The 27,397-nt window shown below is 38.0% G+C and overlaps 3 protein-coding genes across 9 annotated transcripts in view; 1 reads left to right on the top strand and 2 right to left on the bottom strand.

Moving 5' to 3' along the window:
- The window catches only part of TBCE (tubulin folding cofactor E), a 152,398-nt gene extending 141,131 nt beyond the window's left edge, over nucleotides 1–11,267 (top strand). For 2 of the 5 annotated variants that reach the window (XM_037017116.2, XM_037017117.2), the window contains 2 exons: nucleotides 7,398–7,489; nucleotides 7,656–7,961. In XM_037017116.2, coding sequence (XP_036873011.2) covers nucleotides 7,398–7,489; nucleotides 7,656–7,760 — 197 coding nt within the window. In that variant the 3' untranslated portion in view covers nucleotides 7,761–7,961. Of the gene's footprint in view, nucleotides 1–7,397; nucleotides 7,552–7,655; nucleotides 7,962–8,997 lie in introns of those variants that run through there. The other 3 variants (XM_037017119.2, XM_037017118.2, XR_005061057.2) reach the window with 3 other exon arrangements.
- The window catches only part of B3GALNT2 (beta-1,3-N-acetylgalactosaminyltransferase 2), a 78,549-nt gene continuing 57,751 nt past the window's right edge, over nucleotides 6,600–27,397 (bottom strand). For 2 of the 3 annotated variants that reach the window (XM_017668081.2, XM_017668080.3), the window contains 7 exons: nucleotides 21,832–21,942; nucleotides 19,339–19,417; nucleotides 14,917–15,100; nucleotides 12,568–12,693; nucleotides 11,792–11,951; nucleotides 11,117–11,173; nucleotides 6,600–9,260 (listed from right to left, as the gene is read on the bottom strand). In XM_017668081.2, the coding sequence (XP_017523570.1) occupies nucleotides 9,126–9,260; nucleotides 11,117–11,173; nucleotides 11,792–11,951; nucleotides 12,568–12,693; nucleotides 14,917–15,100; nucleotides 19,339–19,417; nucleotides 21,832–21,942 (852 nt within the window). In that variant the 3' untranslated portion in view covers nucleotides 6,600–9,125. The remainder of the gene's footprint in view (nucleotides 9,261–11,116; nucleotides 11,174–11,791; nucleotides 11,952–12,567; nucleotides 12,694–14,916; nucleotides 15,101–19,338; nucleotides 19,418–21,831; nucleotides 21,943–27,397) is intronic. The other variant, XM_037017122.1, reaches the window with a different exon arrangement.
- On the bottom strand, nucleotides 22,002–26,869 carry LOC108401879 (insulin-like growth factor 1 receptor; the record flags this gene model as incomplete). Its single annotated transcript, XM_073241658.1, is given in 2 exon segments — nucleotides 22,002–26,695; nucleotides 26,698–26,869. Coding segments are annotated over 2 exon segments (1,179 nt in total), but the record flags the coding sequence as incomplete, so codon positions are not given.

The raw sequence follows: 27,397 nt of genomic DNA, 5'->3' as shown, positions 1-27,397 counted from the left end.
CCCCCCCACTCCACTGCAGTCACTGTCCATCAGTGTAGTGAGATGCCACAGAGTCACTACTTGTCTTCTCTGTGCTACCTTGTCTTCCCTGAGACCCCACCACCACACACCATGTGTGCCAATCATAATGCCCCTCAATCCCCTTCTCCCTCCCTTCCCACCCACCTTCTCGCACCCCTCTCCTTTGGTGACCCCTAGTCCCTTCTTGGAGCCTGTGATTCTGCTGCTGTTTTGTTCCTTCATTTTTTCTTTGTTGTTATACTCCACAAATTAGGGAAATCATTTGGTACTTGTCTTTCAGCACCACCTTATTTCACTGAGCATAATACCCTCTAGCTCCTTCCATGCAGTTGCAAATGGTAGGATTTGTTTTCTTCTTTTGGCTGAATAATATTCCATTGTGTATATGTACCACATCTTCTTTATCCATTCATCTACTGATGGACACTTAGGTTGCTTCCATATCTTGGCTATTGTAAATAGTGCAGCGATAAACATAGGGGTGCATATGTCTTCTTGAATCTGGGATCTTGTTTTCTTTGGGTAAATTCCTAGGAGGGGAACTCCTGGGTCAAATGGTATTTCTCTTCTTACTTTTTGAACCTCCATATTGCTTTCCACAATAGTTGAACTAATGTACATTCCCACAAGCAGTATAGGAAGGTTCCTGTTTCTCTGCATCCTTACCAGCATTTGTGTTCCTTGTCTTTTGAATGTTGGCCATCCTAACTGGTGTGAGGTGATATCTCACTGTGGTTTTAATTTGCATTTCCCTGATAATTAGCAATGTGGAGCATCTTTTCATATGTCTGTTGGCCATCTGAATTTCTTCTTTGAAGACGTGTCTGTTCAGATCCTCCACCCATTTTTAATTGGGTTATTTGCTTTTTGGGTGTTGAGGCGTGTGAGCTCTTTATATATTTTGTATGTCAACCCCTTATTGGGTATGTCATTTATGAATATGTTCTCCCATACTATAGGATGTCTTTTTGTTCTACTGATGGTAGAGAAGCTATTTAGTTTGATATAGTCCCACTTGCTCATTTTTTATTTTGTTTCCCTTGAGAGGGTGTGTTCAGGAAAAAGTTGCTCATGTTTATATTCAGGAGAGTTTTGCCTATGTTCTCTTGTAGGAGTTTTATGGTTTCATGACTTACATTCAGGTCTTTGATCCATTTCGAGTTTACTTTTCTGTATGGAGTTAAGACAATAATCCAGTTTCATTCTTTTACATGTACCTGTCCAGTTTTGCCAACACCAGTTGTTGAAGAGGATGTCATTTCTCCATTATATATCCTTGGCTCCTGTATCATATATTAATTGACCATATATGCTTGGGTTTATATTGGGGCTCTCAATTCTGTTCCACTGGTCTATAGGTCTGTTCTTGTGCCAGTACCAAATTGTCTTGATTACTGTGGCTTTGTAGTAGAGCTTGAAGTTGGCAGTGTAATCCCCCCTGCTTTATTCTTCCTTCTCAGGATTGCTTTGGCTATTCGGGGTCTTTTGTGTTTCCATACAAATTTTAGAACGATTTGCTCTAGTTTGTTAAAGAATGCCACTGGTATTTTGATAGGGATTACATTGAATCTGTAGATGGCTTTAGGCAGGATGGCCATTTTGACAATATTAATTCTTCCTAACCAACAGCATGGGATAAGTTTCCATTTGTTAGTGTCCTCTTTAATTTAAGAGTATCTTGTAGTTTTCAGGTTATAGATCTTTCACTTCCTAGGTTAGGTTTATTCCTAGGTATTTTATTCTTTTTGATCTATTGTGAATGGAACTGTTTTCCAGCTTTCTCTTTCTGCTAGTTCATCGTTTAGTGTATAGGAATGCAACAGATATCTGTGTGTTAATTTTTAATCCTTCAGTGTTGCTGAATTTAATTAGTTCTAGTAGTTCTGGGGTGGATTTTTTATGTACAATATCATGTCATCTGAAAACAGTGACAATTTAACTTCTTCCTTGCCAATCTTTGTGTTGTCTGATTGCCGTGGCTAGGACCTCCAGTACTATGTTGAATAAAAGTGGAGAGAGTGGGCATCCTTGTCTTGTTCCTGGTCTTAAAGGAAAAGCTTTCAGCTTTTTGCTGTTAAGCATGATGTTGGCTGTGGTTTTGTCATATATGGCCTTTATATTAAGTTGAGGTACTTGCCCTCTATACCCTTTTTGTTGAGAGTTTTTATCATGAATGGATGTTACATTTTGTCAAGTGTGTTTTCAGCATCTATGGAGATGATCGTGTAATATTTGTCCTTTTTGTTGATGTGGTGTATGATGTTGATGGATTTTTGAATATTGTACCATCCTTGCATCCCTGTAATAAATCCTACTTGGTCATGATGATCTTTCTGATGTATTTTTTAATTCAGTTTGCTAATATTTTGTTCGGTATTTTTGCATCTATGTTCATCAGGGATATTAGTCTATAATTTTCTTTATTTGTGGTGTCTTTGCCTAGTTTTGGTATTATAGAGTGATGCTAGCCTCATAGAAGGAGTTTGGAAGTAGTCCCTCCTCTTCTACTTTTTGGAAAACTTTAAGGAGGATGGGTATTAGGTGTTCACTAAATGTTTGGTAAAATTCAACAGTGAAGCCGTCTGGTCCAGACATTTTGTTTTTGTTTTTATTTATTTCGGTATCATTAATATACAATTACATGAGCGACATTGTGGTTAGTAGATTCCCCCCATTATCAAGTCCCCACCACATACCCCATCACAGTCACTGTCCATCAACAAAGATGCTAGAGTCACTGCTTGTCTTCTCTATATTATACTGCCTTCCCCATGCTCCCCCCTACATTATGTGTGCTAATCGTAATCAGACATTTTGTTTTTATGTACTTTTTTTTTTACCTATTCAATTTCATTGCTGGTAATTGGTGTGTTCAGATTTTCTGTTTCTTCCTGGGACACCCTTGGAAGGTCATATCTTTCTAGAAAGTTGTCTAGTTCTTGTAGGTTATGCAGTTTTTTAGCACATAATTTTTCATAGTATTTTCTACTAATTCTCTTATTTTTGTGGTGTCCATAGTGTTTTTCCTTTCTCATTTCTGATTATTTGTTTAGACTCCCTTTGTTTCTGCATAAAGTCTGGCTTCTCAAAGAACCAGCTCCTGCTTTGATTCTATCTTGATTTTACTTCTGCTCTAATCTTTATTATGTCCCTCCTTCTACTGACTTTTGGCCTCATTTGTTCTTCTTTTTCTAGTTTCATTAATTGTAAGTTTAGACTGTTCATAGGGGATTGTTCTTTCCTGAGGTAAGCCTGTATTGCAATATACCTCCCTCTTAGCACGACCTTCTCTGCATCCCACAGATTTTGCAGTGAATTATTGTTTTCCTTTGTCTCCATATATTGCTTGATCTCTGTTTTTATTTGGTCATTGGTCCATTTATTATTTAGGAGCATGTTGTTAAGCCTCCATGTGTTTGTGGGCTTCTTTGTTTTCTTTGCTTAATTTATTTCTAGTTTCATACCTTTGTGGTCTGAGAAACTGGTAGGTACAATTTCAATCTTTTTGAATTTACTCAGGTTCTTTCTGCGGTCTAGTATACGATCTATTCTTGAAAATGTTCCATGTGCACTTGAGAAGAATGTGTATCCTGCTGCTTTTGGGTGGAGTGTTCTGTAGATGTCTGTTAGGTCCATCTGTTCTAATGTGTTGTTCAGTGCCTCTGTTTTTTATTTTCTGTCTGGTTGATACATCCTTTGGAGTGAATAGTGTGTTGCGGTCTCCTAAAATGAGTGCATTGCATTGCATTTCCCACTTTAATTCTGTTAGTATTTGTTTCACATATGTAGGTGCTCCTATGTTGGGTGCATAGATATTTATAATGGTTATAGCCTCCCTTTATCATTATGTAATGTCCTTGTCTCTTGTTACTTTCTTTGTTTTGAAGTCTAATTTGTCTGATACATGATACAAGAACTGCAACTCCTGCCTTTTTTTCCCCTATTATCATGAAATATCTTTTTCCATCCCTTCATTTTTAGTCTGTGTATGTCTTTGGGTTTAAAGTGAGTCTCTTGTAAGCAGTATATAGATGGGTCTTCTGTTTTAGTCCATTGTGTAACTATGTCTTTTGATGGGTGCATTCAGTCATTTTACATTTAGGGTGATTATCAGTAAATAAGTACTTACTGCCATTGCAGGCTTTAGATTCGTTGGGTACCAAAGTTTGTTTCCTATCTAACTTAACTCACATAGTATGCTATTTCAAACACAATCTAAAGGGTTTTTTTTCCCCCTTTCCTTTTCTTTCTCCTCCATTCTTTATATATTAGGTATCATATTCTGTACTGTGTGTGTATCCCTTGACTGACTTGGGGGTTAGTTGATTTAATTTTCCATTTGCTTAGTAATTAATTGGCCTACTTCCTTTCTTGTGGTTTTATTTTCTCTGGTGACACCTATTTAGCCTTAAGAACACTTCCGTCTATAGCAGTCCCTCCCAAATTCACTATAGAGACAGTTTGTGGGAGGTAAATTCTCTCAGCTTTTACTTATCTGAAAATTGTTTAATCTTTCCTTCAAATTTAAACAATTTTTCTGGGTATTCTTGGTTCGCAGCCCTTCTGCTTCATTGCATTAACTATATCATGCCACTCCCTTCTGGCCTGTAAGGTTTCTGTTGAGAAATCTGATGATAGACTGATGGGTTTTCCTTTGTAAGTCATCTTTTTTCTCTCTCTGGCTGCTTTTAAAAGTCTCCCGTTATCCTTGATCTTTGCCATTTTAATGATTATATGTCTTGGTGTTGTCTCTCTTGGGTCTCTTTTGTTGGGAGATCTGTACACCTCCATGGCCTGACAGACTATCTCCTTCCCCAGATTGGGGAAGTTTTCAGCAATTACCTCTTCAAAGACACTTTCTTTCTGTCCTCTTCTTCTTCTAGTACCCCTATAATGTGAATATTGTTCTGTTGGATTGGTTACACAGTTGTCTCAATATTCATTCCTAGAGATCCTTTTTTCTCTGTGCCTCAGCTTCTTTGTATTCCTTGTCTGTAATTTGTTCCATTTACTGTCTCCTCCACGGTATCTAATTTGCTTTTAAATCCCTCCATTGTATGTTTCATTTCTTATATTGTATTTCATAATGATTGGATCTCCATTCAGAATTCTTCCCTGAGTTCTTGAGTATTTTTCTGTACCTTCATGAGCATGTTTATGATTTTTATTTTGAAATCTCTTTCAGGAGATTGGTGAGTTCAGTTTCAGTTGACCCTCTTCCTGGTGTTTGGGGTTCAACCAGGTTCCTTTGACGTTTCATATTTGTAGGTGGTGCCCTTTAGTGCCCAGAAGCTGTACTCAGCCCCTGGAGTGATGGCAGGGGTTGCAGGTGATGCATGCTGGTGCCTGCCGGTAGGAAAGAGCTCTTTCCTGCTTCCCAGCTGTAGTGCATGCCTCCACTGCTAGGGCTAGTGGGCCAAGTGCACAGGAAGGAGCCTCTACCTCTATGCTATACCCTTGTAGCTGCCATATGTGGGACACTCCTCTGGCTGGCCTGGTGCAATTGTGGGTAACAGGTTTGTGAGCTTGTGCCAACTGGGAGGGAGCAGCAGGTTGTGTATTGTGGTGCAGGGTCTCGGAGCTGCATCATCACCAGGGGTATGGAGCACCTGAGCTCCTGAACATTCCCAACCTGCTGGGCTGAGTGCACTGGGCCAATTTAGTCCACCTATCCTGAGCAGCAAGCTCTGTGCAGTCTTTGCCCCTTTAACAGCCCTCTCACTGCTGGGAAGTCTCTCAGAGTGCCTGCCTTCCTTTTGTCCCACAGTGGCTGGTTGTAGATGCCGGATTTCACAAGTGGCTGGAATCTCAGTCTCTCCGAGTATTCCGCCTGTCTTAGCTTTCCAACCCCACTAACCTCCAGCACCATGTAGTGTAGATTCGTGCTCCCAGGGCTGGGTATTCAGCAGTCCTAGGCCTCCACCCCTTCCTACTCCGTTTCTCTTCCTCCTGCCAGTGAGCTGGGGCGGGGGAAGGGTCCCGCCAGATTATGGCTTTGGTATTTACCCTTTTCCGTGAGGTCCACTCTTTCCCCAGATGTAGGCAGTCTGTTGCCACGTTCTTCCCTGTTGCTCTTTCAGGATTAGTTTTATTTGCTGTATTCTCATAATAGATGTGGTTTTGGGAAGAGGTTTGTCTCACCTCTCATTCCGCCATCTTTAAGCCAATCTCCCTACCCATTAAACTTTTAACATTGGTCATAGGGAGGCAAAAATATTAATCATGTCTCCTTTTTCTGACTGTTAAGGCAGTCATGTGTTGCTTTTGTATTAAAAATGGTAATGTTATTTAAATCATTACATGTAAAGTGTCACTGTCTTCTGTAGACATAGTGCAGGTTGGCCGATTTCATATTAGAATAGTTTTACGACCATACGTTCTCTTTCTCAGATGGCTCATGAATGTGTCATTTCCCATTGTTATGCTGGGGTTAACTCATCACTAACCAGCCTCTGAACAATCAGTTAGTCTACCTAAATCTTTTGAAAGGACTATATTATACATTCACATATAAAAGCAAATTATATTACTTAAAATGTCTATTGTTTATATAACATACATACACAAAAAAAGGCCAGTTTTTCATCTAAAATAAAGATAACATTTATTATCACAAGTTGCATAAAAACACAAACAGCTTTTACAAAAATTATTTTTGATAGAAAAATATTTGTTTGAATACATGTGATATTTGTAGGAACACCACACTATTGCTGTACCTCCAGCTAAAGCTTCAAAGAAACTATATTTCTCATAAAATACTCAAATATTTACCACAACCCATCTTTGGAAAGAAGTGTTTTCTGAACAAACCAAACTTTACTAAGTTACACCCATGCCTGGTGTTTACGTGTATGTGTGTGTGTGTGTAACACAATTATACATTATAGTTATAGACTGGCAGCTGGAGGGGAGCTTATATTCAGCTTGCCCCTCCTTTTACAGAGGAGGAAATGAAGGCTGGAGAGATGGAGGACCTCAAAGGCCACTAAGCCCTCCAGCCTCTTCAGTAAGCCAGAAGGAAGTAATTACAAGGGTTTAGAAAGAAAAGTTAATGATTCCACTCACATTTATTCCCTGGGCAGACTTCTGGTTTATTCAGATTAAGGAAGAAATATTCACCACCACTGTAATGGTTATGAAAACTCATCATCAAAGGGCACTTAGGTCAAACACTGGCTCCATTTCCCGCAGCTTCCCAAATAACTCCAGTGAGTGGTGTGAAACTGTAATCTTGGGGTCCATGGGGTAGGTAGGTGAGCCTTTCCCTAATCTTGGGTAAACTGAGCTGTTTTCATTGTAATTGTGGCTTGTCACTGAGCTAATTTTACATGTAACTGTCATTTGAGAGAAATGGTTTTTCTTTTCTTTGATAGACTCCATGACAATTCACAAGGTGAAAGGATTGCTGTCCCGTCTTCTCAAAGTTCCTGTGTCAGAACTTCTGTTGTCCTATGAAAGTCCCAAAGTAAGTTGCCCAGCAAAACACAAAGTCAAGCTCAGTTCCCCACAGCATGGCATGCTCTCTCTGTAAGTCTGATTCTCAATGGAAACCATCTGTTTGGTGGGGGATGAATATAACACTGCTTGTCCAGATCTAGTCATCCCCCCACAACCATTTGTTTTAATTTTAGATGCCGGGCAGAGAAATTGAACTAGAAAATGACCAACAGTCCTTACAGTTTTATTCTGTGGAAAATGGAGACTGTCTATTAGTGCGATGGTTAACAGCCAACTAATAAAATTCAGAGAGTCCACTATTTATCGTGACTGGATATAAGTGGTTTACTGGAAATAAGTGATTTACTGGAATAATTCTACTGTCCAAAAAAATGAGGTTTTACAACTTGTTCTAAGTATAGAAAAGGAATTTTTCATTGGTAAGAGACTGTTTCTAAGCTTGTATATAATAGCAATAATAAAGTCTTTGTACCTACTAATGGTATTGATTTTTTTGTATTTTATAGTTTATGAGTAAGTCTCACTTTGTGAAGACTTCAATTCAGTATTAAATAGAACCTAGCTCGTCTAGTAAAACCTGAACACAGTTAATGCCTGTCATTCAGACCAGTTTTAATGAAATTCTACTCATACTACTAGTTTAAAAGGTTATCAAAGTGATTTGGGTAGTCATTTTGGGAAATGTCCTTTAAACTTAGGGAGGCACATCTTCTACTATGTATAACATATAAGCTATGAGCTCTCTCCTCAGTTGCACTATTTTTGAGTACTTGCAAAAATTAATAACATGCTTTTCCCTACAGTTGTATCTTAATTGGATGTATATTCTTCTCTATAAGATTACCAGCCCTGATCAAAATTCATTAGGTACTTAGGTAAACATTAGGCAATGATTGGAAGAAAACAAAATTCCTTCAAAGTATCAACTATTTACAAATATCCTTCCCTATGTCAGTAAAACCCTAAAAGAGATTTGACTTTATATTCACAAAATTTTAGCATTTAAAAGAAAACAGGAGTACTAAACTGTGACCTTTAAGATTCATGTTGCAAGGCAAAAGAAAACTTTAAAACCAAGGTACAGAACTGAAAATTATATTGCTTCCCTTACAGATTTAAATGCCCACTTCACTCAGAGATCCTCAGAATCTGACATTACTTCCAGAAACCCCAAACTTTGGTATAAATGACCACATAATCACACAGCATTTCTGTGGTTCTTTTTGGCCCTTACTTACCCTAATTATGCTATACGGAGTTATTCTGCAATCCAGGCTGAAATTCAAACTCTCAGTTGCTAAAGGTTTCTGAATTACACTGATTTTTAACCAAAAATGACAGATGATTTACTAATTAGAAATGATGCATCATGATTTTAGAAGTGTTTTTTGTTTTATAAACAATTTGGTATTTTTCAAATCATCTTCCAATATAGTTTTTCTTATGCTACAGTATCAGCTGATTTTTAAAAAGGAAATTTTGTACAAACACTGAGAAATACCACATTGATTACAGGTGAAAGTGCCAGCCTAGAACTATCCTGAAAGACCGTATAATCTATTACCAAATCTTGGGCTTCCATCAGACTGACTCTCAGATCATCAGTCGCCTACCCTGATCATAACACACAAATAAAATCATCCTCATCTTGCTTCACACTGACAAGGATCGCCACACGATTCCTTCAGTCTCCACAGCTGTGTGAGCTCCTGTGGTGAGTACTGAGGGGAAGACAGCATTCCTGGTTCGCAAGTCTTCTCACACAGCCACAGGCTGTCCTGTGGAGAAACAAGCAAAAACTGACCTGGAGCTGTGAAACTGTGTTTCAAGAAAGCAAGCAAGCAAGCACATTGGCAGCTTAAATAGTCCAATGAAGCTGAAATTATTTCAAAAACAGCTCCATGTGTGAGCCTACTTGTAATCTGTGGGGCTTAGGGGAAACACCACACCAGTCACCCTGTGGCCAAGGAATGAAGGAACAGTGCAGTGTGCACAGTAAGAATTAGCAAAGGGAGTTTCTCTGAAGTGAAAGCTTGGAAACTACAGTGAAGCTTTCATTTCCTATTAAAGAAAAAAGGTGGCTGCCTAGCAATATAAGGAACAGCAGTTATTTTGATGAAATGCTTACAAAATTCATGGGCATGTATCAAGGGCTTTATAAATAGTATCTAATTGAATTTTCACAATCCTGTGTGGCAGGAATTATTTCCCTTTTACAAATGAGAAACCAAAACTTTATTCAAGGTCACAGTGAAGTTCATGTAAGGTTTAAATTAAAACCTTAAGGGATTAAAATGGAAACTGTCAGACTCCTGGGCCTAACTGAGCCCAACTTCCTATCTACCAGTCCACTTCCCACCTACAAGGGCTAGCTTCTTTTTCCAGCAATGTAGCAGAACACATCTATTTAATTAGAGAATATAAAAAAGCTGGATACAACCAAAAACATCTTTTTAAAGCATGGATGAACTGGTGGTGAAGGAGAAGCAGCTGGACCGTAGGTGGTGGAGTCTGTGTGTTCTGAGCTCTGCTGGGTTTCAAAAGGCCATGCCCAGGGGACAGGGGATGGACCAGCGACTCCCAGAGAGCCAGGACCCAGAGAGTGAAAGCCACGGAGTTATTAAGAAAACAACTGTGTACAGAGGTGGCTTGTCTTTTTCAGCCTTGACCCTCAGCTCTGAGAACCACAGCCTGTCCTTAGGTAGGTATGTGGCTGTAATCACATTCTTGGAGCCCCAAAAGTCCCAAGTCAGAAAATATGTAAATCCTCTTTGTAGGAATGCATTTCAAATGCAGAACTCAGTTTACCAAGGAAGCATGAGGTCACAATAAAAAACGAGTTCCTAAACACATCAGGAAACAAGCACCGTAAGCGATAGTCTGCAGAAACAGCAGACTACAGAATCAAGCAATTACCAGATACAGACAATAAAATAATTATTTCAATGTCAGATAAACCAAAGACGGGACCAAAAGTATGACAAAAGAATAGGACTCTCAAAGCTGCCGAGTAGTTTGGGGTTACTCCTGTTCACTCCTGAGTGCAAGTGCCCTGCTTGGGCTCAGGCCCTCTGCAGGTCCCACTCTGGCAAACACCACATGGTCTTTCTGTCCCCTGCACCATCTACAGCTAAAGCAGAAGCTGCAAGGACCTAGAATACAACAGAAATGTTGAGGCAAAGGCCAGCTTTTGCACTTGCTTTCTTCCCAAGGCTTCTGTTGCCCATCTGTGTTGTCTCTGCAGATTCATTTCTTATATTTCTTTCTAGCTCAGAATTTCAAAAGATAATTGACAATATTTTATCAAGTGTTTTATTTGCATCAATCAGAATGGTTCAAGGGTCCCTGGACCCACTTAAAGTCAGCTGATTCTCTAAGCTTTAAAGCTGAAAAGAATTTCTGATCAAATGTATAAAAATCTAATTCTTCGTGGGTAGGAGAACCTTCATTCAAAACATTTCCTTTTGGTTTAAACTCTGAGAAATAATTGTATGAGAACCAGGGTGAATTAATGCGAATTAAATCAAGAGCACAGCTAAGATGCTAGAAGATCTTCTGCGCCCAAGGTTTGATATAGAAATCTCAGTTCCTCAACTCTTTAGAACCCCAAGGCCAGCCTCCCAGACTTGCTTACCTGGTACCTTTTAGGTCCTATGGCTGCCATCCAAATGCCCATGCTTACGTCTTCACCCTATGCATGCCCCATAAAGTTTAAATGCAGGTTAAATTATATCACTGTAAAGACAATGCCACAACCATTACCATAATAAACAATCTATTCTTTATTTTGTAATTGTTTTAATATAAAATGCCAAGCATGTGTTAATACTGATACACAGAGCCAAATAAAAACTGGCAGCCATTAACATGAAACACAAACACACAGCACAGTGAAATGAGAAGACCACAGACTTCAGTGCACAGCAGTCCACCCTTCACAGGGAACTTAAACCTCCAGCACTAATAGTAAAAAAGACACAGTGGATCTACCAACTGGGCAGAGTTTTACTGACATTACCAGCAGAATCAGCAAAGAAAACATTTCATAGTCTTTCTTATGAATATAAATCCTTCCATTCTTCCAGGGATCATACTTGTAAATAAAGCTGAAAACATAATAAATAGGCTCAAAAACAGATTTAAGAATAGAATTCAGAGCCAGGATTGAAGGACAGGAGTGTGTCCCTAACCTCTGAAGAGTGATGAACTTGTCCTCAAAGTGAGCTGGCTCTGCTTTCAGAGATGGAATACTGGGCTAGATGAAACCTGGTTTGATGAGTACATTCTTGGGTCGGAAATCCTTAATTACCTGATAAGTCTTTAACCTGCCTGCGTTGCTGGCCAGCCAGTAGGCGACATCCCTGGAGATCACATACCCGGACCCACATGCAAAGGCAGGGTAAGCAGGACTGGGGTACTCCAGCTCCTGCCACTTTCCAGTTCGGTCAACTGCCCAGTTCAACCTGAAACTGAGACTCAACAATGAGTAGGCTTCTCTGTATTGGTCTGATCCACATCCTACCACTATTAACCTTGACTCCTTTATTATCCTACAGTGGAATAAGCTTAGAAGCAAAGGAAGAATGAAAGGTTTTTTTTAGTCGAAGGAAAGGAATTATTTATCTAGTGGGTATTTTATATAAAAGACTGGTATGAGAACGTCTCTTGAAATTGCATTTGTGGAGTTTCTGAATGGGAAACACCAAATGATCCTGGGTGTATGTGCTTAAAAAAAAATCACCAATCCATACAGTATTCCTGAAAAAACACTGAAACTTGTTTCAGAAATGTGTCACAAATACATTCTAGCATGATGTACAGCAGCTTCTAATTTAAGTACCACTTATTGCTATGGCATAAGGATAAAAGCCACATTGTTTTCCCTCCTTCATTACATTAGTTTGAGGCTTTTCATTAAAAAAAATTTTCCCCTCTATTTGTAGATGAATAAAATATACTAACCCAGAGCCTAATAGGGAAACTTCCTATCTCAGCCACACTTGTGAAAAATGACATATATTTCATTCTACATTAATTACACATGATCAGGTACATGGCTGCCAAGAGGCTAAATGTTTAACTTACTTTCCCCACCAAAAATTAGGCCCATCCAGATTCTTGTGTGAAATCCTATTAAATACAGCTTCTAAATCTACGTAACAGTCGTCATCTGTCTTTAGCAATAAATCAAAGCTGGTTGTTTCCACAGTCCTGTTGGCAAAAAAGGGAAATGAAAATCAGTGGGTCCATACGAGCAAAAAAAGCAAGACCATTGTGGTGATATTGCTAACATTCTAATTAGAAACCTCCCCTGGACTCCCTGTATGCCTTTTCAGTGTCTTATTTCTCCAGTATTTAGAACACTGGCTTGGTATTTACTAGGTAGCAAACTCAGACAGTACTGAGTCTATTTTAAAAGGTGAAAGACAAAGAATAAAAAAACTTATGCCAAACAGATGCTTCACAGGCACTAACCCACGTCAGGCTGTCAAATCTATGAAACATCTGAACCTTGACCCTGTGTTCTTAATAGAGGCCCAGGATGAGGAGATGGGTGTCATCCATAGATTGTCACATAGAACACACAGTTCCAAGATGCTATGTTTATGTTCTATGCTACAATTTATATTACACTTAGATCTTTTGTGGTTTAAAAAAACTCGAGTTATAACACTGAAATGTATATTCCCTTGGAAAATGATTTTCAGCAATTAAACTATTACGTATGACCTTCTGGAAGGTACAGTAGGGTAATTTCATTTACGTAGACATAGAAAGTATGTAACGACCACTAAAGATAAAATCAACTCATTTACATTGCTAATCCCTGTATATCCTTGTTAAAAAACCAGAGTTCTGCTAGGTAACCAGTCAACCAGTCAGACGACAAAAAATATGAATGAAAGAAGCCGAGAGAATTTCTTTAGGTCAAAGAATGGTAAATTTAGCAACAATGGGTCCACACCAAATAACGTGAGGCTATGCTTCTGAAGTTTATTTCTAATTAGCAGTGTAAGGCGTACATAATAATGATTTGCTTATTAGGAAAAGACTTGTGATAAAGGATACTGAGGTCACTAATGAATCAACTGAAGAAAGAAGAATGTGTAATGAAGCTCTCATTTAAAGTGTGGAGACAGGTGCAGTACTTTATAGGCAAGTGGATCCTAGAGCATAGCTCTGTTAGGTCACTGAAGTAACCCAGGTGGACATGGTGGCCCAAAATAGATGGCAGCAGCAGAGATTAAGGGGAGCGGCTAAGATCTCAGAGATATAGCAGGAGTAGAGTAGAGGACATAAGACTTAACTGAAGTTAATATCTAAATGAAACTCAACTTCCTCAACTGGGAATCAGATCCTTATAGAAAGTCCTAGACCTCCACAGCCCCAATGTCCCATTTACTGGACCTCCATTCCTATTCCTCATGTCTTTACATCCTTGCCTCAGCCCCACCTACAATAGGAACCCCCATTAGTAGCCTTGAGCCCAAGGAAGGTTCTTATATTAGCTGTCCAAAATTAATCCTGGTGTTCTAGACACACCCAATTTCCAACTCTTATTTTTATCTGCCCTCAACCCACAGGATAACTCCAAAAATATGCTAATTTGCCACAGTCTATGAAACATTACCTTCCAAAAACTAATTAGACCATCTACCCTTCAGCAACAGGGAATCACATCCATAAAGTACTACCCACTCTGCCCAGGGCAACAAGTTTAATTCTATAACTAGGGTAGACAGTAGCATTGCGGCTTAACGGCAAATCAAGGGATCCTAGAGTAACTAATACTAACAAATATTTATATTTTATAGATATATATAAAATGTTGATATTATAAATGTAGGAATTACAGCTGAGATCCAAGAAATATTGGAGGGTCTGGGAGGTTATAAATAAGACCCTAAGGCTTATTGAATTTCATCTTATGTAAAAGTTTTTAAATTACGGCAAGTAGTTTTTTAAATGGATGGAATAGAGAATGGGAAGTATGATGTGGATGTTTAACTGAACAGAATTCAGATTAGTAACCTGGGTGCAAGTGACTATAATTGGAGGATTTAGGTAGGTGGTATGAATAAAATTGAAAATGGGCCATTTTCAAACTCAGCTGATTTTCACCTAATGTTGGCTTGAGACAACCCTGGCAATGATGTAAAGGCATGATTTTGACTCAAAGTGAATCAATTTTTGCCTTGATAGTTTGATATATTAAGATAATTCACATGATGGATCTGCTAATCTAAATAAGAAAGCGGCCACAATTTGGAAGACTGGCCATAAGAAAGCATCAGGATTCAATAGTATCTCATGTTTTCGGGGGTCTTAGGTTTGTTCTTAAAAAAACTCAATGGGGTCTGATGTTCGTAAATTGTGTCTACACCAAAACAACAATAAAACAAATGCTGGCTACTCAGGATTTTCACAACATACCATCTATAGAAGTTCAATAACTTTGCAGGAACATTTCGGTAAGTGTCAATAACATCCACAAAAACAATATCATCATAGATGCTGCTTTCCTCCTTCAGTAAGGCATCTTCCTTGTGGAGATTATTTATGTGATCAATAAGTCTTTGAGGGCGAGAATAAAGGTTTTCTAAGAGAGCATCACCTTCTGTAAGGGAAAGTTGAGAGTTGGTGAATAATACTATTGCAAACTTAAGACTCACAACTCGTAACATTATGTACACTAAAACTCTTTCCCCCAAGTAACCTAATGGAAATTAAGTTGTTAGGAATTTTGAGGTAGAGAAATGGGAATGCTCATACATTGCTAGTGGGAGGGTAAACGGAGGCACTCACTCTAGCCAAAGTTGTGCATACTGTGTGATTTGTTCAGTCCACCTGCAGACATATCCCCAGAGACATTATTGCACATGTTCACAAGGATATTCACTGCAGCACTGTAACAGTGAAAAAATAGTACCAACTAAATGGCCACTGATAGGAGAATGGCTGAATTGTGGTATATTCACATAAAGGAATACAGCAGTTAAAAAATTTACCTGATCTACATGTTAAAATGAATGGCACTGGAAAATAACACTAAATGAGAAAAAGCATATTGCTAATTGATACACACAAAATGACATCACATATCAATGACAGAAACCTCTCATCAAAACTGTTAAAGATAAGTACATATACAGCAGAAAGTTGAAAAATAAGAATAGGAAGGGTACACCTGAGTTTCAGGATAAAGGCATCCTCTCCAAGGGGAAAGGAGAGAACAGAGCCAGGGAGAGCTGGAAGGGGGCTCCAACTGTACCAGTCAGTAGTGCCTTATTTCTTTAAAAAAAAAAAAAAAAAAGGGGAAGCAAACATGACCAAATGTAGACACCTGTTAATTCTGAGCTGTAAGTACATGGTTGTTTCTTACAGTACTCCATTTTTGGCACAATTATGATATTCATTTGTCACATTTGTGTAGGCAATGTCCTCAGATTCTAGGGGGATTTAAGGCACCAATTCTTTTACTAGGGCAGGATTTTCTCAATGTCTCAATAAAATTAGAGAAATTTTTGAAAAATAAAATGAGTGGCTGAGGGGTGAGGAAAGGAGGCTATTTAGCACCTTTTGTAAATGCAAATAGAAAGACTGGGGAATGGGTGTCTGAAGATCTACATTCAGTTCCTGCCTCTGCCACTATCTGTGAGATACTGCACAAGCCACAAGTTTCTGGGCCTCAGTACTCTCACCTATAAAAGGAGGAATTAGACCAAATAAGTGGTTCTCAAGCCTAAAGCGGGTCTGCAGTTGGGCCCAAGAATCTGGTGTGTTCCTGATGGAGGTGGACCAGAGACCACCCTTTGAGAAACACAGGCCTAGATCATCTATCTTGGGTCTCTTTTAACTCATATTCTGTTGTAACATCCTTTCATTTTAAAGATAAGGATGAATATATACAATTTAACACTTGAAGGAAAGTGTTACAAAACTGCAATTAAAGGAAAATGGTAATGAGAGCAGAAATTAAAGACATTTTAGATCAACAAATTACACATTGTTTTATATTGCATAAATCTGAAAATGAAAGTATATAGTAACCTGTGTGTATTTTAAATCTGATGATCTGACTGACATACTTTAAGAGAATCATATAGCTTATAGCCTCTCAAAGTTTGGAGGCATCAAATCTATATAGAAAACATTAAAATATAGGTATCTGAGCTCTAATCCTAAAGATTTTAACTCTGTAGCTTGAGATAGGGCTCAGCCAGAGATGCTAATGCCCAACAAAATTTAAGATTTTGTGTACCACATGATTCTACTGAATCATTTAGATTTAGATCCTCATATTAAAAAAAATTAATTTATGTTCAGATTTTCAGATGTATCCAGCACATGAGAAGATATCTATTCATTTTAACTTCTTTCACTGAAATTTTGATTTATTTCACTCTTTTTTGAAAGGAATTTTCCTAACCTAAACTTATTCTTTTAACCTTGGTGAAAGAAAAATTATGACAAACAATTGCTGAGGGCACAGTAGCTGTTCCACAGTAGCCAACAGAACACTTTAGTGCCGGAAGTCTCAAGGGCTGGTCAAACTTGTTTTTAAAGACTCTTGGTAGTATACTTGAGTTATCTGGCAAAAGAAAGGGAGCTGCTTGCTATACATTAAAGTCAGATGATGTGCTATACCTGACCCAGCCCCCAAGCATGAGCTGCTTTTAAGAAACTGGCCTGACCTCCTAGTTGGAGTTTTCCCCAGTGCTGAACTGTAAGACAGCCTCTTGGTGAGCTAAGTTTGATGCCTTCTGTGGCAGTGATCTCACAGTTCATGAAAAATCTCTGGACTTGGATTAAGGATCCCTAAATCTTCAATCTCTATTTTTAATAGCAAGTTTGTGGGCAAAATCCCTGTACCTGTTCCAGTGTACCCTTAGGGATAATGTGAAAATACAAATACTTCTATGAGAAAACACTATAAACAAAGATGGTAGAAATAAGAAAAAAGCCACAGCCCATTTGCATTCTCCAACTAGATGCAGTGGCCTCAGAGTGGTCCAACCCACCATCTTGACACTGCTATCAAGGGAGTTTCCTGAAGCCTTGCCCCTCAGAATTTGGCCTCTGCTTTCCCTAGTCACTGGGAGGCTGCAGGGAAGCTTGGTCCCAATTTTTCTACAAGAACCATGGTCTGCAGAGCGTTGAGGGATCAGATAAAAGCTCCCTGGGCCCTTGGTTCCATAAGTGGTGCTGAGGATGAGACCAATAGCAACGGCATCACAGTTTTTCTCTCTCAGAGATTACTGACAGAATTTCAGGAATTTACAGATGTGGATATTTATGAGAACATCATTCAAGAAGACAAACTTATTAGCCACTTCTGATCCTTTCACAGGGTTTTAAAGAAATTTTTAAGCTAATGTGTTGACCCTAAGTTTTTAAGAAATCCTTTTAACAAACTCTTCTTTGAAATGAGATATATTAGGAGAAGCATTTAAGCAATTCTATGATAGAGACCCTACTTTTAAACATTCACATTACAGGGAGAGAGAGTATACATGAGCAGGAGGGAAATTGAGTCCACTAAACCATCTCTGACAGAGGGACAGGAGAGGAGTTAGAAGGTACCATGCTTACCTGGGGTCAGGGAAAAAGGCTTTCTTTCTGACAGACAAGCAGCACTAAGCCCACTATAGCTACATGGCACGGTCCAGCAGCTTTGTAGAGCCCTCCACCTGGCTGTAGGGACAGACCAAAGCCACAGCCACACACGGGCCAAGAAAGTCCAAGGTCATTAATTTTTAAGATCACCTTTATGGTGAAAGATTGGACACTTTCCATCTAAGAGCAGGAACAAGATAAGTAAGTATGTCTGGTCTCTCCACTTCTACTCAATGTTGTTACTGGACATTCTAGCCAGGACAAACAGACAAATAAAAGACATCCAGACTGAAAAGGAAGAAGCAAAATTATCCTATTCAGATGATACGATCTTGTATACAGAAAATCCTAAGGCACTCACAAAACTATTAACTAAGAAATGAGTCCAGCAAGGTTGCAGCATACAGATTGACATACAAAAACCAACTGTACTTCTTCTATACATTAGCAATGGGCAATATGGAAATGAAATTTAAAAAACAATTCCAACTACAATAGCATCAAAAGGAATAAATATTTCAGAATAAATTACAGAAAAGAAGTACAAGACTTGTACTTTGAAAACACAAAACATAATTGAAAGAAATTTAATATACCTAAATACATGAAAAGACATTCCATGTTCATGGATTAAAGACTTAATTTTCAGATGGCAATACCCCCCAAATGATCTATACATTCAATGCAACCCCTTTCAAAATCTCAGCCGGCTCTTTTGCAGAAATTGACAAGCTGGTCCTAAAATTCATATGAAAATGAAAGGGACGCAGAATAGCCAAAACAGTCTTGAAAACAACCATTTGTTGGAAGACTCACACTTCCTGACTTCAAATCTTACTACAAAGCTACATAATCAAAACTGTGTAGTACTGGGATAAGGGCAGACATATACATATCAATAAAATTGAGAATCTAGAAATAAATCCTTAATATTTAAGGTTAGAAAGTCGATTGATTAGTGCTTGTTGGGGCTTGGGGATGGCGGAGAATGAAGAGTGACTGCGGATGAATAGTGTTTATTTTTGGAGTGATGGCAATGGTCTGGAATGAGCAGGGATGGTTAAAGAACTCTGAATATACTAAACAACACTGATTCAAATGTTTTAAAAGAGTAAATTATATGGCATGTGAATTATATATTTTAAGTGACAAAAAAAATCACCTTTAATGTCAAAGCATAGAATAAGATTAGGTACATGAAGTTCAGTACACTTTTCAACTTTCAACCAGACAACTTACCCTGAATAATATAAATAAAACCACCTGCAACTCCCTCCACACCTTCCATGAATTCATGAGGCAATGTGCCCTCTCCAACCTGGTAACAGGAAAAGAAGTGCTCAATGTTTTATTATGAAAAATACCTTTCTTACATTTTAAAATAGATTTGGCAAAATTCATAATCCAGTTCCATAGCAGATAACTCAGTCTTAGATGCTGGTGCACTAGACTCACACTATCATGATGACTTCACTATTATTCTCATTTTTACCTAATTCCAACATTAATGGTCAAGTATACAGTGGTCTATACAGTGTTGAGAATTCCAGCTTACACAGAATAACATATTCTTGGACATGCTACCATAATTGTACAAATATCAATTTTATTTTAAATCCCAACCCGACTTAAAAAAATATATATTACTAAAAAAAAAAAAAAAATATATATATATATATATATATATATATATATTACTACCTTTGATTTCTTAGAGGTTGAAAATTCCCATGAGTCCAAATACATCCAGGCACATTTTCAAGTTACCATACAGAGAAAAGCCCCTTTAAACAAACAGTTCAGACAGAGCCCTACTGAATACTGATGTTGTAGTTGGCTAGAGACCATGGTGCCAACAGCAAGCAGCAGTCCTTTCTCTCAGGACTGGACAACCTTTTCTTGTTAGAGATTTACCTCTCTCCACCTTACAAGTCACCCAATGCCCTTACTCAGAGTGAGGTGTTTCACCTATGTGTGCAGCACCTCTCTTGGCTGTACTCAGCTGCTGTGGGCTGCACCAGGCTGCACAGTAATGCTTCAGCATGTGAACGGCATTTCTGCTATACACTCACCTATCAAGAGGGCTACTGCTTTGCTATTCCTCTTTTGAACAGATCTTTTCAGCAGAGCTATACTGTATACAAAGCAATGTTTTAAGGCTAATGAAAAAACAGTCCCAAGGTAATTGTTCTCACTTGTCATTTAATTTAAAATATAGTTTGTAACTGGTGGAGGAAATTACTAAAGGTGAATGCTGTTGATTCCAACTGTAGTTCCATAGAAGATAGCATGCTTTTTTTAACTGTATACTCTATACTATTTTAGCTTGTTTAGAACCTGACAGTACTTTTTGTTTAACTTCCATCTAAAAGGTCACAGCTTGGTTTTAATATTTTCTTACATCACTTGCTGCCAAAGGAGCAAGACTTAGGAAAACTTTCAGCTCTATGTGTTATGATGAAAACTTTTTATGTATTTGCACGTGGGGTTTCCTAGAATATGCTAAGTTGCCTAACTTTTTTTTTTTAAGGTTAGCTGAGTGTTTTAGCTGTCTTTAGCCTTCTAAAACTATGTTTACCCCCAAGTGGATCATTTAAAGTCTTTACATTTGAACCTAGTCCTGAACTTAGAAGTGACCTGATTTCCTTTTGTGTAACCCAACTCCATACTATAGAATTTTGGCACATTTTGGGTATTTTTAAGTTTATGAATAGAAAAAAAGGCAAGATATTAAAGACATTTGCCTTGAAAAGATAAAAAACTATAATTAAATTCCATAAAACATTCTATCTTAAATAAAGGACATCTCATAATAAAGGATGAAATCCTAATCATGCCCTACAAGGCTAAGTTTGTAATTACATATAAATTTGTGGATCTATCTGTTTAGTATTTTTCTTCCCTACTGATGTATAAGATCTATGATGGGCCAGCAATTGGCTTTGCTTACCATATGCCCAGTTTACAATAGGTGCACAGTAAATGTTTTCATCCGAATGGGTAATAACATACTATGTAATATTAATTTCAATTTCAGGAATTAATTCATGTGGATAGTTAATTATTTTATGAAAATATACTAAACTTGTGCATTTAAATGCCAAGTGCTGTCCTAAATTATATCAGAGCATCAAGGAGGATGGGAGATTATGTCTGTAACACCACCAGAAATACCACTTCTTTATTTAAGGTTTAAATCATTTTAAGTTTTCCTGAACCTTCTTTATCACCCTACATTTAACTTTGAGAAAATTATGTGTCAAACTGTTATAAATCTGAAGCAAATATGAATAAATGAAAAATACAAGATGCACAAATCTGAGCAATCTAAATGAAAGCAAATAATCAACTTTTGTATTACTTTTTTATATGAAGCACTTTAACATCTTACTATCAAGGTGAGATAGTGAATATTCTGAGTACTACTGAGCAAGTGTTCTTAAAGAATGTTAACTTAAAACTTAATGAGAAATAAAATACCCTATGTTTTAAGAGGCACCAATCTTTAGGCAAAACTGTATATTCACTAACGTTGGTGTTAAACTTGCAGAACACGAATTTGCCTTCGTTACTGTGGTGAGTAAACAACACTCTTATGTTCTAAAACATGAGATTCATTTTCCATATTGCCTGGGTTGGTAAAAGTAAATTTAAAAACACTTTTACATATTAAAAAAATGGTAAAGAATGGCTAAACAACCTTAAAACAAAACAAAAAAAAAGGTGACTTACTGTAATGACTCTGAGAACTCCTCCTCCATCATTTACTGTTACTTTGTGGAGGTTTCTTGACACAAGGCCTTGGAGGTCTTGGCTCTCCCACACGATTGTACCTTCAAAGCTCTTTTGTGAAAAGATGAACATTGAGTGGATTTCTTCATTTGTTAACATTTAGGCTTTAAGTTTTTAAAGAAAAAATTAAATTTTTTCTAAGACCTATAAGTTAAGATTTTTATCCCACAATTCTCACATACCACTGTTAACATTTTGGTGTATATCCTTGAGTCATTTTTTTTATGCATATCTAAAAAAAGTTAACGAGAGAATTTTGCATGCTGCTGTCATTTCCTATGTGTCAAAAGCATTTCCTTATGTTATTGCAGTTGTCATTCTTTTTCATGTATGTATAACATGCCACTGAGTGGATGCATCCTAATTCACTCAAGCATTTCCTACTGTCAAACATTTGGATGGTAACTAAATATTTACTAAAGCATTTTTCAGTGTAAGTGTTTATTTTTCCTCAAGAACTGTTATTTAAAATAAATTCCCAGAGGTGTAATTACTGGGACAACAAAGAGATACTTTGAATGGATTTTGGCACACAGTGCCAAATTGTTTTCCAAAAGCAAATAATACTAACTTATAGGTCATTAGCAATTTATAAAAATGCCAGTTTCATTGTACTCTTTCAAGTATGGAATATTAATAAAAGAAGTTTAAGTTAATGTAGATTTTTGAATTTGTGTTTGATTTCTAGTCATGTTTATGATTTATATAGTCTTTTCTGAGAACTGCCTTGTCATGCTTCTTTGCCATTTAGTTACTGAGTTTTATGTTTTTCTTATTACTCTATGTGAACCTTTAATAAATAATCCTGTGTACTTTATATGGTAAAAATAATTTTTTTTCTCCCAGAATGGTTTGCCATGTAATGACTTCTTTTTTAATTCAAAAGCCGTAAGTTTTTACCTTGTCAAATCTGGCAAGCTTTGATATGCATATAAATTCTAATGTCTTCCAGTTTCTCTTTGATTTCCATTTTTAAAATCTGTGCTCTGCTGGCTCCTTGTTGCTGCTCAGGTCAACTCCACTGTCATCATCTTAGAGAAGCTTTCTCCAGAGATGCAATAGGAGGCAGCCAATTCCCAATTTCTCTTATCCCATCAACTTGTTTTATTTTCTTAACAGCCCTTATCACTGATATTTCTTGTTTATTTTTCTACTGTCAAACTAACTATTCCCATTAGAATGCAAGCACCACTAGAGCAGGGATCTTGTCTGTGTTACCAACCACCACAACCCAACACCTAGAATGGTCTGACACCTAACAGGCACTCAAAAATATTTACATAACAATGTTGGACTCAAAACCAATTAGAATTAATTTTGGTATAAGGCATGATATAAAAGACACAGCTTTCACATTCTTAAAATTTTTCATGTATTAAAATAGACAAAGTACTTACAGTAATGTCTCATTTAGCTAGCATTATAAGGAAACCATACAAAATTGAATTTGTCCAAGGAGCTATGTCAGTGATTTGCAAGCTCTTTTTTAAGCAATATATCTCTCTTCTCTACCAAAATAGGTAAAAACTCTGAGAGTCTGGATTCCTCAGGCAGTTTGTCACTTTATACTGAATTAATGTATCCTTCATCTTCATTATTTGTGAACCTCCTGATGTCATTTGCAGAAACCTAAGGATCCTCAGAACAGACCTTGCAGACACACCTGTGTCATCGTTTCCTAATCTTTAAAACAGAAAATGATAGCTACCTCACAAGGCTGTTTTGAGGATTAGAGGTAACATGTATAGCACAGTCTCTGCTCAGCAAAACAGCTTTATCACCACTAGAAAGAACACAGAAAATGAACTGCCCCTTTCTGTTTTCTTCTCTGAAACAGGTGCTAATTATTTCTGTACTTTCCCTGGTGGCCTTGACTCTGTATTGGGCTTGGTGTTAAACCTCCATTCTAAAATAAAAACATTCTCACAAGTAGATATATACAGAGAAGAAAAAAAAAAACCAGGAAGAAATACATCTAATTATTGAGGAATAGAGGAAGGTGATCATATTCTTTTACCTTTCTATGTTTTTGTCAGTGAAGTATTACTTTCATACTTTTATAATCAAGAAAAAATTTTTTAATTAAACATATAAGTAAACATAATAAATTTGGGCCAATCTTCTTTTGGACATGAGCTATTATTTAAAAACTTTAGAGTGTCTACTATGTACCAGAGGCTGTGGGCTATGTGTTTGAAGATTCAGACCCATGAAACAGCCCATGCCTTCGAATAGTCATGATTTGCCACGACAGGTTCAATAACGACAGAAAGTCATTATGCTTGGGGAGGTCAGACAGAACTTCAAAGGACTGTGAGAGCTAAGCTAAGTCTAGAAGGCATCTGAGTCAGAAAAGTAGAAGGCAGATAAAATAGCACAACAAAAGCCAAAAACTTGAAACACTGCCAATCAGAAAAATGTTAAAATGTTAAGTAAAGTAGTTCAGTATCGATGAAACACAAAGCAGAGGAAAGGAGAGAGGTAAAAGGTAAGCGGAGGTCGACAGTGTCTGCTATGGTAGAATCTGTCCTTTACCTTGAAGCCAGGGGGAAGCATTCAAGGTTGCAAGCACACAAATGACACAATCATATTTGCAATTTTAGACAGGTCATTCTGATAGCAGGATTGCATCATAGTAGAGGTTGGTAGGGAATAAAACTATTACAAAAGTCCAGGTGAGAAGAAGTAAGCCCCTATCTTTAGAAATTAACACTGTCCGCTGAGAAATTGAAGATGACACAAATAAATAGAAAAACACTATGTTCCCAGGGGTTGGAAGAACTAATATTGGTAAAATGTCCATTCTACCCAAAGCAATCTAGAGTCAATGTAATCCCTATCAAAACCCCAATGACATTTTTCACAGAAATACAACAAACAATCCTAAAATTTGTATAGAAACACAAAAGAACATGAGCAATCTTGAGAAAGAACAAAGCTGGAGGCATTACTCTTCCTGATATCAAACTACTACAAAACTATAGTAATCTCAATAGTATGATACTGGCATAAAACAGACAGAGATCAATGGAACAAAATAGCTCAGAAATAAACCCACCCTTACATGGTAAACTATGACAAAGGACTGATGATTACATTAACAGGAAAAGGACAGGCTCTTCAGTAACTGATGCTAGGAAAACTGGACAGCTACATGCAAGAGAATGAAGCTGGCCCACTGCCTTATATCACACACAAAAATTAACTCAAAATGCTTTAAAAATTTGCATGTAACACTGGAAACCATAAAACTAAAAGAAAACAAAGGCATTAAATGCCTTGACATTGGTCTTGGTGACAAGTTTTTGGATTTGACACCAAAAGCAAAAGCAACATGAACAATTAAGAAGTGGGACTACATCAAATGAAAATGCTTCTGCAGAGCCATGGAAACCATCAACAAAGAGAAAAAACAACCTATGGAATGGGAGAAAATATTTACAAATCAGGTACCAGATAAGACATTAATATCCAAAATATATAAAGATCACATACAACTCAAATAGCACACACACACACAAACTCATTGAAAAATGAGCAAAGGATCTGAATAGACATTTTGTAAAACACATACAGATGGCCAACAGATAGATGAACATGAAAAGGTATTCAACATCACTAATCATCAGGGAAATGCAAATCAAAATCACAGTTAAGTATCATCTCATACCTGTTAGTATGACTAATATAAAAAGGCAAGAAATAGTAAGTGCTGACGAGGATGTGAAGAAAAAGGAACAGTTGTGTGCTTCTGGTAGGAATTTTTTTTTCACATAATATCTACTTATTATGAAAGATCAAATGACAGAAGGCAGGCAGGGGAGAAGCAGAGAGAGGTGAAGTTTTCTGGCAATGTCCAGGCTCCTGGTGTTCTGTCTCAAGGGCTCCTTGCCACTTAGCGAACAGCAGACGTCAGAATGAGTGAAGACTCCATCCTTGAGGGACTCAGGGGACATCCAGCACACGGGCAGCAGCCCTTTTCCTCCTTTGCAGTAATAGTCTGTCTCATAGATGTCTCTCGTTATACCAAAGTCTCCAATTTTGACTGTGAAATCTTTGGCTACCATGCAGTTCCGGGCAGTGAGGTCTCTGTGGACAAACTTGTTGGCATTGAGGCATGCCATGCCATCTGCAATCTCTCCAGCTTTCTGGATCATCTTGCTCAGGCTTGGAGGTGCTAGGGCTGGGTTATTCTCCATTTCTGGCCTCAGAGACCTGAGGTAACTTTTGAGATCCCCCCGCATCATCAGTTCTACGATGACAAGGTTCGGCTGGTCCTGGGACACCACACCCAGCGACTGCACCACATGGTGACAGTTGAACTCCTTCATCACGGAAGCCTCATTGAGGAACTCAATCCTCTCGCACATGCTCACAGCCTCGTTCACCATTTTAATGGCCACCCTGGTTTTGGACTTGTCTTTGACCATGCCCTTGGCAACTCCTTCGTATACCATCCCGAAGGAGCCCTGCCCCAGCTCGCAGCTCATGATCTTCTCCCAGGCAACCTCTCACTCGTTGGGAACATACACATCGGCCGTGCTGAAGTACTCCGGGTTCACAAAAGCATACAGCACTCCATTCCCCAGCCTGCTGCTATTTCTTTTTCTGTGGAAGACGCACATTATAACCAACCCTCCTACTATGAACAGGATGGCAACCGGCAGAGCAATAATCAGATGGATGAAATTTTCATATGTTATTTTGGCCGGGACGTAGTGGAACACGGGATCTGTCCATGACCCATTCCCAGAGAGAGAGGTGGCCTGGATCCGGGCCGTATAGTTCCCTGGGTTGAGCTGGTAAGCTTGGCCCCTCCATACTTCCTGTACTCCTGTCTGGACACAAATTCCCGCTGATCCTCAACTTGTGATTCATATTTTATTTCATTCATTAGTATCAATCCATTGGGATTCTCAGGCCCTGGCCACTTTAAAAAGATGGAGTTTTCAGGCCTTGGCTCCCAGGTCACCGGCCAGGAATGTCAATGGTATAGTCACTATGAAATAAACAGTATGGGGGTTCCTCAAAAAATTAAAAATAGAACTACCATATGATCCAGCAATTCCACTTTTGGGTGTTTATCTGAAGTAAACAAAAATACTAACTCAAAAGACACCTGCACCCCCAGGCTCACTGCAGTATTATTTACAATAGTTAAGACATGGAAGCAACCTAAGTATCCATCAATGGATGAATGGATATAGAAATGTGTTATATGTACACAACAGAATATTACTCAGCCATGAAAAAAGAAATCTTGCTACTGGAGAACATGGATGGACCTTGAGAGCATTATGCTAAGTGAATAAGTCAGAGAAAAACAAGTACTTTATGATCTCATATGTATAAAGTTTGAAAAAGCCAAAAACCAAAAACTGGACTCCTAGATACAGAGAACATACTGGAGTAGCCAGAAGCCAGGGGTGAAGGGTTGTCAAAAGGCACCAAACTTCCAGTCATAAGGTAAGTAAGTATAGGGGAGGTTATGTATAGCATGGTGACT

The sequence above is a fragment of the Manis javanica genome, chromosome 7 (genome assembly GCF_040802235.1).
Source record: "Manis javanica isolate MJ-LG chromosome 7, MJ_LKY, whole genome shotgun sequence".
Taxonomy (NCBI): domain Eukaryota; kingdom Metazoa; phylum Chordata; class Mammalia; order Pholidota; family Manidae; genus Manis; species Manis javanica.
Note: the sequence above shows the minus strand (reverse complement) of the source record. Positions and strands in the feature narration are given on the sequence as shown.